Source organism: Hippocampus guttulatus, chromosome 21 (genome assembly GCF_054856545.1).
Source record: "Hippocampus guttulatus isolate MCC_2025c chromosome 21, RoL_Hgut_1.0, whole genome shotgun sequence".
Lineage (NCBI taxonomy): Eukaryota > Metazoa > Chordata > Actinopteri > Syngnathiformes > Syngnathidae > Hippocampus > Hippocampus guttulatus.
This window is the reverse complement of record NC_141281.1, coordinates 9,476,701-9,489,670: the sequence shown is the minus strand read 5'-3', so window position 1 is coordinate 9,489,670 and position 12,970 is coordinate 9,476,701. Positions and strand designations below refer to the sequence as shown.

General features: G+C 41.9%; 1 protein-coding gene and 1 long non-coding RNA gene across 2 annotated transcripts; both read right to left on the bottom strand.

Moving 5' to 3' along the window:
- Positions 1–384: 384 nt before the first annotated feature.
- LOC147187040 (uncharacterized) lies at positions 385–4,106 on the bottom strand. The gene is made up of 3 exons (XR_015098955.1): positions 4,028–4,106; positions 890–1,074; positions 385–560 (listed from the first exon to the last, which is right to left on the bottom strand). It is a non-coding gene; the product is annotated as an uncharacterized LOC147187040 (long non-coding RNA).
- A 2,381-nt stretch (positions 4,107–6,487) lies between these two features.
- Positions 6,488–12,070, bottom strand: anxa13 (annexin A13). The gene is made up of 11 exons (XM_086102410.1): positions 11,940–12,070; positions 10,557–10,632; positions 10,407–10,501; positions 9,738–9,908; positions 9,609–9,642; positions 9,280–9,359; positions 9,049–9,117; positions 8,873–8,974; positions 8,241–8,316; positions 8,034–8,146; positions 6,488–7,840 (listed from the first exon to the last, which is right to left on the bottom strand). The coding sequence occupies exons 1-11, from the start codon at positions 11,952–11,954 to the stop codon at positions 7,721–7,723; spliced, it is 951 nt and encodes a 316-aa protein (XP_085958536.1). The 5' UTR covers positions 11,955–12,070; the 3' UTR covers positions 6,488–7,720.
- Positions 12,071–12,970: the final 900 nt, after the last annotated feature.

Genomic DNA, 12,970 nt, shown 5'->3' with positions numbered 1-12,970 from the left:
TACAATTTGACGTTAATCAAATGTGGCTGGCCGTGGGGGAATAAGGTTTGCCCGCAGTTTTCACAATTATAAGTGTATAAATCACCAGCAACTCGCCAAATATATTTAATATATATTATATATAGAATATTATATATATATATTAATTAATAGTAATAAAAAGGTATATTCTGACCTTTGAGGACTGGCGGCGGGAGCTGTGGAGAGACAAGAAACACACGAGACACACCAGCAGTGATTTGCACATATGTGCACTGAAGCACAATGCACTTAAATCAACACACACACACACACACACACTGTAGGTTTTCAAGCAATTTGTTTTTCTTTTATGGGCTTTTACAGTACACAGGGTTGGCCCAATTTAGTTGTGTAGTACCAGATTGTGCCACAACGTGCCTCGGCAGCACTGAGGTCTAGGGGAAATCTGCAGTTGCGATGAAGAACAAGAAGAAGAGGCAGAGCAGGTCCCAAGTGTCGTTGCTCCGTGTGTGTTCAAGCAGCCGCCGATGGAAAGCTTACAATTACCGTAACTTCGATGCTGAATTCCGTTAGCCCACCTATGGAGTGTCACATTTTAAGTTAGCATTCAGCTAGCTGACTTTTATTAGACAAAGTGAGACGCGTTGGTTGAATATGTTGGTGTTGAAATATAAAAAAAGTTAATTCACTTTGGTTTTATGCGTGAGTTAGAGAGTAAACAGCTCGGAGTGACATACAAACACTTGAAGTAAGCAAACTTATTTGGAAAACTGTGTGAGACCTGAACGGTCTTCTTTGTGTTGTTATACGATAGTCCCCATTTCTTGCGTGAGAAGGTGCTCAGTAATATTTAAATACATATTCTCTATTATGAACATCTATTATTCTTACTTTGAAAACATCTCACCTTACGTGCTCATCGAGGGGCCTCCACACAACAAACGGGGGCGGGGGAGCCTGGTCAGTCACATCCTCCGGGCAGCAAACTCATTTCTTGCTCCATCGCCTCACAGATGATTCCCAGGATGGTCCTAAAGAGCCGTGGGATTGGCGCGGATGGGGTCCAAGCCCACGCCGGACCCGGGTCGCAGTCTGTCCCCGTACACAACAACAATAGTAAATGTCAGCATGAGTTTGGCAAAATGTCTTTCGGGTGCACTTACACAATCCAATCGTAAATCATTTATTTCCATATCACGTTTTGTGAAAGCTGACACTTTGCTGCCTCATTATAATTGCGCCCCCTGCTGGAAAGGCGCCACATCACGCTAATTTGAGTGTCCATCATTCAGCGAGTCAATTTGGCCCTGACTGAAATATCTCAACATCTGCTCCGACAACTCCTCGCAGGATGAGGACATTTTTTGGTGAGTGGAGCGCCACCTTCAGGCTGATAACAATTTTCTTGCAAGCCATTCAGGGCTATTTAATGTTTGCTTATTTGTACAAGATTGGCGATGCTACAGGGTTATAATTCAGATTTATTTTTTTTAATCAGTGAATTTATTTTTAATTTTTGTTTGGCTTTTCTTTATTAAATTCAGTTAGTTTAGATTCGTTTTCAGAGCAAGTTTATTCGTTATTATTTTTTAAAAAGCTGTTTTTAGTGAGTTTTGATTTGCTTTAGTATTAGTTTTAGCTTTTTGAAAGCTCATGTATGAAATTAATTGACAAAGAGGAAAACAAGATATTTTTGCTATGATTGTCGTTAATTTTGTCAACCTAAGATGCAAGTTCATTTTCATTTTATTTTGTAACGTTAACAAAAGAAATAGGGTTGGTTTTTTTTGTCATTTGAATTTCAGTTAATTGGTTACTTTTCATGAACTATAGTAACCTTGCTGTGCTATTTACTGTCCAACAGTATATTCCAAGCGTTTGTAAAAATGTGTGAGAAACATCCAGCTCCCGATGAAAATCTCATCATGGCAGGTATGAAAAATTGGATGCGTCTCAACTAAAAAAGTGTGACGCCTCACATAAGCAGCTAATAGGCTTAATTTCCCCGACAGGTAACCTACATACGGCTCTGCGCCTCGCACACAGATCATCCTCTTTGATTGACACGACATATTTTGGGAATTATTATTACTAGTATGTTCCAGAGCCGTGAAGTTGAACTCATTTTCTATTGCGGGCCTCGTCAGTTGTGACTGACCTCACAGGGAGACTGTGAAACACTACATATATATCGAGATTCATTTTTAAAAAAAAATTTTTTCAGTGATAGTTCATTAACATCATCATAGAATGTTGTGTTAAATGTCATGTTAAAAAATAGTGTCCTTGAGCAGGAAAGGCTGCTAAAAAAAAAAAAAAAAAAGACAATGCGCAAGCATTCACGATGAGGCTAGAGCGACTGATTGAGCAAAGTATGGATCGCCTCTTGCTCTTTGTGCGAATACTCCAATCAATACGGGCCACCACATTTACAAGAAACAACAGCCAGCGAAAAAAATGGATTAAAAAAAAAAAAGCTCACGTCTTCACGCTCGACAAATACGACACGGACAAAGGGGGTTGCTGATTTTTGCGATGTAGCTGCGAGGCGAGCGATGATGAGGGAGAGAGGTTATTACACGCCGTGCATGAATGGAGTCCCACGTCTGGCTTGCTATTGTGTGCGTCCAGCCGGCCATGACCAACCCCACCGCCCCCCAGAGCTGTGGGACGGACCCCATCATGAGCCTCTTGAATGATAAAACGAAGGATAAAAAGATCATTAGGCTAATATCGCCGAGACACAAGCTGCGGCCGAGCTGGCATTGGTCAGGTGTGCTAGCTTAGCATTTAGTAGAACTAATTGTGAGGCGGTGCTAGCATGCTGGTAATACATTAGCTTCAAAGTCACGTGAAATGTACACATTAGGGCAAGGCAGCTTTATTAACATAGCGTATTTTATCATTTCACCAACAACAAATCATTATCAGAATGAATCCTATTGTTGCCATTTACTGCACAGTATCGTTAGAACAGCAGTGTTTATCGATATAGTGACAAAAAGGCTTGATGTCACTATTAGCTTGATGATACATCCTGATTCCTGATTCATATTGCGCTTTCAAAACACTGTATCATTAAAATAGAATAAAATATAACTAAACCATTTAAACATATTGTAATATTGTACAATAAAGTATCATGATAGCACGATTATGAATCACAAAATATCCTATCATTGTTTCTCATTCACTCCCAGAGGCGGATTTATATGTCTGTTCAGACTCCACACATCTCATGCACTTTTTTATTTTTTTTTTAATTTATTTCAAGACTCAGGGTAATAAAAAGGGTTTGAAAATGGCTGGCGCTGAATTAAATAGCATTACAAGAGCATCAAATGCTAATCTTTCAATGAAAGCCTGAACTCGATATTGTATTAGGTTTGTGCCTGATCACATGAGGTGCTTTTAACTTGATGAGAAGGCCTTTCAGATGCTTCTGGACAGACAATCCTTCAAAAGCTGGACTTTCCCCCCTACCGCTTTGCTTGCCAGGGAAAGTCAAGACGCCTGTGGCAGAGGAGCAAATAGAGCATTCCTAATATCCTTTGTCAACTCCTCCGCCCCCCGCCCCGAAAAAAAAAAATTAAAATTAAAAAATCGGACTTCACATTGTTCACCTTGTACTTTGATTGAAAATCCACAACTCCAAACAGTATAAGACAGACGGATATTCTATCCAATAAAACTCCTCTCAGCTCATCAGTACAGCGCTAATATTAGTCATTCTTCGCAGAGGATAAAGACTGTGAGTAACGTTACATTGCCTGTCTGCAGGCCAGGTCAATCAGTTGCTTCAAGGGTTACAGCACTGTAACATAGATGCTATTTAGCTTTAGCATCAAGCTAGTGGTCTGGAAGGCTAAGCTATACGGTTGGAAAACATCACTTGGATGAAATCGCGCAGGTGAAGCAACTATTGGGGACCATGTGCTTTTTGTTTTTTTATCGCCTCCACAGTTTATTTTTAGCATATATATATATATTTTTTTCAAATTCCTCCTGCACACTCTGCATTGTGACACATGCTCACGTCACGAACATGAGGAACCAACAGCATCCGAGGGCGTCGTCGTCGTCTTTGTCGCGTCGTACGTCAGCCCCGTTCCGGCACGTGTGTGAGGCGGGCGCCGAATGGGTTGGGCTTATTTGGGGAAGCTTGTGTCACGACGATACCTCGACTGTCTCTGCAATGTGACGCCACCCTCCACACACGCACATACACACGCACATACACACACACACACACACACACACACACACACACACACAGTCGGACTGACATCACTTGGGGGTCAACACAAGCCCACAGTTGTCTGGTTTAGTTAGCACACCCCTCCCCTGAAAAAAATACATTACAGTCCCCCACTCGCCCCCTTTTTTTGATTTTAAGACCGCCTGTGCGTGCGTGTAGCGATTACCCAGCAACCCCCTCTCCTGCCCTCCCATGATAAGTTGTTATCAGTGCCAGGCAGATGGAGAGCAGAAAGCGCTTCCCCTGGACGGCTTGATGGCGTCAAGCGAGATTAGGATCGCCGCCACTCCTCTCCTGTGTTATAATTACCCAGATAAATCTGTTTAATGAGGATTATTTTGGCGCCGTGATTTATTTCATTGCCTCCGCGACAGGGCCATCCAAACTTTTTCGGCCGAGGGCGACTGCCATTTCTTCACCTTTGATATGTTGATCATGCTAAAACCAATTCAGCAGTGTATGGAAAGAGGTGCGAAGCAATTTTTTTATATTTATCGAGAATTTTTTTTGTCATTCTATTAATTGAGGTATTGGTACTTATTATCGGTGAGTACTTACTAGCCTCGACCCAAACAAAAGTGGTATCAAACATCCCTAAAGTATATTATCTTTCATGAACACCATTTCTAAAAAAATACTTGCATCTGTTTTTAACCTCTTTTGCCAGTTTTTTTTTGTACTCTTTGTCTACATGTCAACATCGGAAATGAGAATCTGATGAATTGCTGATAAATAAACATGCAGGAAAAAATATTTAAAATTACATATTTTCAGATTTTGTGTTTTGAAACGATATTTTCGAGACCCACAAAGAATTATTTTCCCCATTTCTGGGTGTAAAATCAATTATTCCTCTTTCCAAGCCTTGTAATAATTTATGTTGCACATCGCCAAGATAACAACTACAGTCTAACACATAACACCGTCCCATTGTATGTGTGTGTGTGCGCGCACGCGACGGCTATGCAGATGCTCTTTTTTTCAAGGTCAGGACGAGGGTCTCATCGAAGAGGTGGAGTTTGGATTTGTGTGGCTGAGCACCTGCAATCACAAAATGGAGTCCCAGCTGCACTGAGATCAGTTTGAGCCAATTGAGGCTCACTTCCTTTCACCTCATTTGGGTCATTGGGAGTCCATACTGGAACCTTTTCACCATCAAGAGCACTCGTTGTCCTCCTCGGTATCACCGGAAAAATACACTGCCTCTTTACATCCAAGCCCCCTCCTCCCCTCTCACTGGGAGGACCAGCATGCACCTGTCCCCCCTGGCCATCAAGCCACACGGAAAAAAAAAAAAAAAACCTCCTCCCCTCACGAGCGCCATCATCGCTGATGATGGCGAGGTGATGAGACGTGACGGAATGGGTTCACATCACAGACACGGATGGCGGTGCTTATTTGGGTGGGTGGGCTTGGTTGATAGACAATGTGCAAATAGCTGGTTTGGGGTGGGAGGGGCAGGAAGGAAATGCGACAATTTCTGCTGGTACCCGGACTCCCACTAGTGGAATACAGAAGAACGACTGCCTAAGTATAATTCAGTTGTATTTAACTTTGGAGTTCAAGAAATTTGCATTTAATCGACACCGAGCGACACTTTTATGTCCAAACGATGTTCAAACAACGTTACAAAATAGGTAAAGTGTTTCAGCTAGTGGGAGATTCAATGGAGGAAAACATTGGGCAGGATTGCTTACTTAACGACTGAACCCACGCGGAGCTTCTGAATCACAAATCACTTCCTCCAATAGACAAAAGGAATTTGGAATAAAACGTGGTCGAAAAATATTGTACGGAAGGACAGGCAAGCATCATGCTAATGTACTGCCACATGTGCTGCCTGTGTCTAAGACCGCACTCCTTGGCTTCAATGATTACAATAGAAACATGAATTTGAAGCAAAGCAGGCCACTTACAATCGGGCTGAATGTGACGATTTTCCGCTTTCCTGGTGGCTCGTGTGAATATGAACGCAGAGCAACCTGTTATAATGCAGTCTGTGGCTCCCCCTTGTGGTTAGGAGTGAGAATGCCAAATCGCGTGTCCTCTTTTAAAACCTATTATAATGCAGTTTGTGGCTCTCCCTTGTGGTTGGGATTGAGAATGACAAAACGCGTGCCCCATTTTACATAATTCTAAAAATGGCGAAAAAGCATAAAAACAACATTCAAACAAAGCAAATGGTGACGCTGCCTTTACAGACAAAACGGCATGTCGTATGCTTGAGATGCAAGAAAACGAGTGCGATTAATTATAGGGAATTTTTATTTTCTGCTACATTTCCGCGGCAATATCAAGGCAAATACAGTGAAATATTTGTACTTTAGGATGACATCACCCACCGATATTATCATCGAACATCGAACGTTTTACACGAACGGTACTTGAAAGCATGTCAGCTGCCACACGGGCACATTAATCGAAATGGCCTTTCTCATTCATCTACAGCGTGGTACTCCAAATGTGTCATACAACACGTCAGCTGTTAGTCGTGTAATTAATCTTAATAAAATAGAAGATGAGGTGTAGTTGTGTCTGTCAAGTCTTTCTTGGTGTGTTATTATTGGACAAACGTACAAATTTCTGTAAATCAATACATAGTTTCTTAATAAGACAAAAATCAACACAAACTAAATCCATCTATCCTCCCGTTGTCTGAGCCGCTTATCTTCACGAGGGTCGCTCTTCAATTCTCTTCATTTAACTCGGCATAAAACTTGATTAATTAACGTTCTTTCATCAAATGCACTTACAGGACCGGTAATATGTTCAAGAAATCTCCTTTTTCTCCACTTCACATTTAACTTTCTACTAAAAAATTCAGCAGTTTGTCCGTTAGTCTTGTCCACAAAACAGCTTTACTGGCAGTTTGTCATCCCCTTTTAACTGCGCTGCTTGAAAGTGCATAAAAACGGGAAAAAGTGTGAATTCCATCACATCTGCACCGCGGTTTGATTTCAAGTCACGAGTAGCGAGCGTAGTTTACAATCAGCGCCACGTTGCGCGTGGAGGGCAGAAATAACAGTGAGAAATGTACAAACAGCAATGTGTCGCTTGTTCAGTGCATGTCGCAGTAGTACACAAAAGTGAGGTCGTTATTTTGGCACGGATGTACCTCAGTCGAGGGATACTGGCTTTCATCTTGTGCACAAAATTGTTAACCAGAAAAGTCAGCATCGAAAAAGAACTGACTTTTTAATCAGTAGTTGGAGAATAAGAGATTGGTGCGTTTTCCTTGTGCTGTATTCTATCCAACTCTCGAACGCATCCAGGCCTTTTCGCTTTCGACATAAACGCCGTGAAATGGTTTAAAAACGGACCGGGGATCAGTTGGTTAGTAACTACGTGCGCAAAGATTAAGGTCAGGTTACAAAAAAAAAAAAAAAAAAAAGACAAGAAGCAACCTAAAGTCACAGTGCGTTTGAGGGTAAATGTTTGAGCAGGGAGGGAGGGGGGGAGGTGGTGGTGGGGGGGGGGTCCTCAGTGGCAGATGGCAAGCAGGAGGCGCTTAAAGTCACCGCTGCACTCGTCCCTCAGTGCGTCCTTCAGGGACACGTCGTACTTCTCCAGGTACAGGTCCTTGATGGTCTCCAGGTCAAACTGGGTGACACAAAAAAAAAAAACGATTATGAGAATTTACGGGTGATCAATCAGCAGGGTCTGGATAAAAAAAAATAATAATCATCATCATTTTAAATCCGGGTTAATGCGAAAAAAACAAACAAACGGCACACAAGAAGTTGAATCGTGATGTCAACACAACCTTGATAGAGGTAAAAAATAAAAATCTTACCTCAGAGCGGCATACGATGATGCGTATGAGTGTGTCCTCGTCAGTCCCCGCCCCCTTCATGGCGTCATTTAGACGTCTGGCAAAGTAGAGCTGTGGGTTCTTGGCGACTCTCACTGGACGTTGACGTAGAAGGACACATTTAATTGTTTTTTTTTTTTTCATAGCACACATGACCTCAGTCCTTCTGGCGTTTTGATGTACACCCACCAAGAGCCACGAAGCATCTCTTCAGCGTGCCTGAAGTTTCGTTCTCGATGGCGTCCAGGATTTCGGTGCCGGACAGCTGCAGGAAAAACAAATCAACATTCAAGTCATCAATCAAGTTAACATTAACGTTTAAAAAAAATGAGCACAGTTCCACCTAACAACATCATAATTGGTCGGCGCGTCTGAGCGGACCTACAAAACCAAAACAGGAAATCTGCCATTTTGTTTTCAAGGGTCAGCCATTTTAGGCTCATTTTGGTCAATGCCGCTCGTCCTTGAAAGATAATTTGAAAATTCAGCCCCCAACGCCAGTTTCCCTTAGTCACATGAAATTTGGTGAACATGTTTATCATGAGCTGACCCACAAAAAAGTCTCAAGAAGCCATGCCTGAAAACACACGTGAAGTCTGCCACATTGGTTTGAAGGGTCAGCCATTTTAAGGTCACTTCGCTCGTTGCCACGAGGCCTTCAAAAACCTTTTGAAAATTCAGCCCATAAAGCCAATTTCACTTAGCAACATCAAATTTGGTAGCAATTACTATCATGAGTTGACCCACCAAAAAAAAAAAAAAAAAAGGACACAGGAAGTCTGCCATTTTAGTTTGAAGGGTCATCCTTGAAAAGAACTCACCTGCTCATACATCTTGAAGGTGGCCTGGAGTTGGAGATAGTTCCTCGAGGCCAGAATGAAACTAAAGGTGGACTCGTCCGTCCCGAAGCGACCCTCGCCCGCCTGCGTCAAAACGATAACTGTATTGGAATCGACAACCACGCCAAAAAACGCAACTACACACAATTGGAAGTCACCTCAAAGAGAGAAGTGGCGTCCTGCTCTGCCAGCTCTTCGTCCACTTCGTAGCTCTCGTCTCGGTTACCCTGCGAAACGAAATGTGATTGAGATGCCCTGGCCGGACCATGAATATTCTTAAAGTAAGTGATGTGAGATCGCTATGGCAACAACGGAGCTGCAAAGGGCCAGTGCAATTTCACAAATGATTCTGAACGTCTAATTTTTATGACTGTTGAGTGGCACGTTACCTGCATGAGAGCCATGAGCAAATTCCTCACGTCACCGCTCGTGTCTCCCTCGATATCGGCGTCCAGATCGCGTTCGTGTACTGACAACGGAGGGGACGACTCATTAAGATAAATACCGCCCACAAATATATACGCGGCCATTTTATGGTGTTTTTTTTTTTTTTTTTTGCCATTTCAGACATATTGTTCCGGATTTAACAGTGTGTGACCGAATGTGCTTTTATTCAGCAAATGAGTCAACCATTAAAAGTAAACACAAGGAAGGAAAATATCAATGAAATGCTGCGTGAAAAAAAAAAAAAACAACCAAAATGACAATGTGTCCTCACCTTGAAAGTAGCATTCCCTGAACAAGGCAATATCCTGAGAAAAAAAAGAAGCAAAAAACCCAATGAGCGCAATTTAATCAATGAAGTCTGTTCTTTTTTGGGGCGGGTGTACGTAGCAAAGCAACTGACGGAATTTGTGGCGGTGCACAGGAGCTCCACCAGCACGTCCTCGTCGGTGCCCGCCCCCTTCATGGCCCTTCTTAACTCCTTGACGGCGTAGATAACGGGCGGGTCTAGCATAGCCAGGATGGCCTTCTCAAAGTTTCCCGACAGCTCTCTCTTTAGCACGTCCACCAACTCCTATGCCAAAAAAAAAAAAAGACATCATAAACATCTCGTTTTACAGCGAACCCTCGTTACGCTAAATTACGTCGTATATATAAACGCTAAGCTATTTACCCAATTCATAAAATTACAAGTTTAGAACATCGCCTAGCATAATGCTAACATTTTACGTGAAACAAAACAAAGACAGGTGCGCGGCAATTAGCATAGATGTTACGCTAATTCCAAACGTCTGCTACTTTACACGCACGGCGCAGCAACACATCCAAACAGAGCAGACAAAACAGAATTCAGCGTTGTATATTTTACCGCTAAAATGTTCAACCAAACCAAAGAAAGTCTGCTAATTCAATGCTAACGCTAAATACAAAATGACAGCGCGTGGAAGTCACAATAATTCCTAAGCTTCAAACAACTGCGACTTCATACATGCAGAGCAGCAACACATACAAACAAAATGAAATGTATTATGATTATTTTTATGCATCGAAAAATCCGGAACGTGCTACTCACGTCATCGTACTTGTCGGAGTACGCCTGCTTGATTTCTTGCCGCTGATCTGAGCTGCGGTTGGCCAGGATGTCGATGATGGCCTGCTCGTCGGTGCCTGCAAATGTATATCGTCATCAATCAGGTTGTTCCAAAGCAGACTTGATGCTTACCAAGTCCCTTGCAGGCTTTTCGGATGGCCTTGATGTCAGCGAGAACGTCAAAGTCCTCATAGGGCACAATGGTGGGCTGCAAGTAAGAGAGAGAGAGAGAGAGAGAGCGAGACACTCCTTAAGAAACTTTTTTTTTTAAATTCAATAACAATTGCATTATGGCCACACATTTATAAACATTCTTTACTCTCTGTTCAAATGAAAATAACAAGAGCATGGTGTTCCATGTCAAGCTCGTGTGTGTTGTTTTGCAGCAAGTTCAGTTAAATTAATCCAATTAAAACAATCACAGAGGAAGTGTATGACAGGCATGCGGAGGGGGAGGGGGGTTAATATGTGTGGTGAGTAGGGTAGAGCGTCAGGTGGCCGAGGGAGGGGGGAGGCGGGAGCACAAAGCTCCACTGGAAAAATTCCAGGCCCTAAATTCTAAACAAACATGAATGAGTTATGCTGGTAGAGGGTCAGTGACAAATCTCCCCCCTCCCCCACTCCTCCATTTCCTTTCCCACCGCCTCTGAAAGATCCACTGTCATTGACTTCCCTTGAAAAGTACTTGCTGGCTGGATTTTAAACAACCATGCAGCTTAGCCACCCAGTATGCTCTCTTAATGCTAATGCTAACAGTATTTAGGGCGAGGTGCTGTCATGCATGGGATAACTGAACACAAACAGTACCGCAATTCGTGCAAACAGATGATACAACAGTATTAAGTCATATTTTCTTTATCCTCTGCGTAGAACATCCAATATTAGCGCTGTACTGATGAGGTGAGAGTGGAGTTGTGATGTCTCAATGAACCGTCCATCCGTCTGTATCCATCTTAGAGTGCACCCAGTATACTGTATGTACAATATTATGGTTCGTAAGACAATGACGGACGGATGGACAGACAGATGGGATCTTCTCAAACGTGACTGTTGCACATGCATTTACTTGCTATGGCACCAGTATCAAGTCTTGCAGTATCGAGTATCATTGACTAATCTAATTTCTTCGTCCACCTTCCAAGTGCTCTGGAAGTATTTTGCCCAAATGCTGTGCTGGTTTTTGCCGCAACGATTTTGTGCAAGATGAATGGAGGTTTTTAGTGCGGGTAAGTGGAGTGACCGTGAAGGCATCACGACCCCCCCACCACTGAGCAAGTAACGGGGGCTGCCATGAATTGCGCATGGGCGTGGCCTGCTGCTCCACTAAACGTCGTTATAATTCCACTAAAATGAGCAGAAACAAGACAAATCCCGACAATCCAGCGGCAAAACGTAGCGAAACGTACAGTTTGTTTGGGTTTTTTTTGTTTGTTGACGAAAGCAGGAATGAGAACGTTAAGAAATTTAGGTTAAAAAACAGGCATTTGGCAGGATTTGAAGGCAAACAACACCAACCTGGCAGTTCCCCATGACTGGAGCTGAAAATCCGGCTGGTGATGATTTGAGGTCGAAGTTCGTCTGAATCTGAACAATCTGTCCGGTCAGGTCCAAGATGAGAAGGAGGAGGAGGAGGCGGCTGCGGCGTGTGACGTAATCACGCACCGCCGTGATTTAACTGTTTGCGCTCCCACCATTTAATGTATTTAATTTTAAATAAATTAGAAATACAGCTATGTTTTTGTTATTATTATCTTGCTTGATTCTAATAAATAATAAAAATATAAATACATTGGATTGAAATCCACAAAATTATAAACATAAATTTGAATTTGAAGATCTGTTTTTCCTTTTTTGAATTAAAAGGCCACAAAAGGTATTTTTTTTGTTTTTATAAAGACCAGATTTTTCATTTTTAAAAGGAAGTGAGTGTGTCGTAGTGAGTGAGTGAAGTTGAGATGACAAATGCAAATGTTACACGATTACGACGTAACATTACTGGCATTGTGTTGGTGATTTCCTGCATGTGATTTGTTTATAGATAAACTCATGAAAAAATACTTTGTCAATAGTCGTCATCAAACAGTTACTACACTGTGTACAGTGCAAGCGCAATTGGTGTTTTAATCATATGTAATGAAATAATCAATTTTCGCCATGCAACTCCTCTTTCCATCACCAATGCCTGTTTTCAATAGATAAATATGGTCATCTGGTCTTGAAGCTTATGTACGGTACTATATTTAGTTTTTATTTTGACTTTTTAATTGATAATTTTACGAGAAATCTATACTGTTCATTTGTAAATTATAAATGTTAATTAAGGAAAAAACTGCAAAATTAAATTGAACGGGAAAAAAATTAAACACTCATTTCAGTGCTGCACCTTCTGGTGTTCCCATTTTAGCCACTGGGGGGCAATATTATGCAGTCATGTATACACAAACGAATTGGATTTCTACTATTCTAGTCGTAGTCTGTAGTATTCTAGTAGTAGTATTTTTTTTCATAGAGAATTAAGAATATTTGCCTATGAGTAAATATTTATT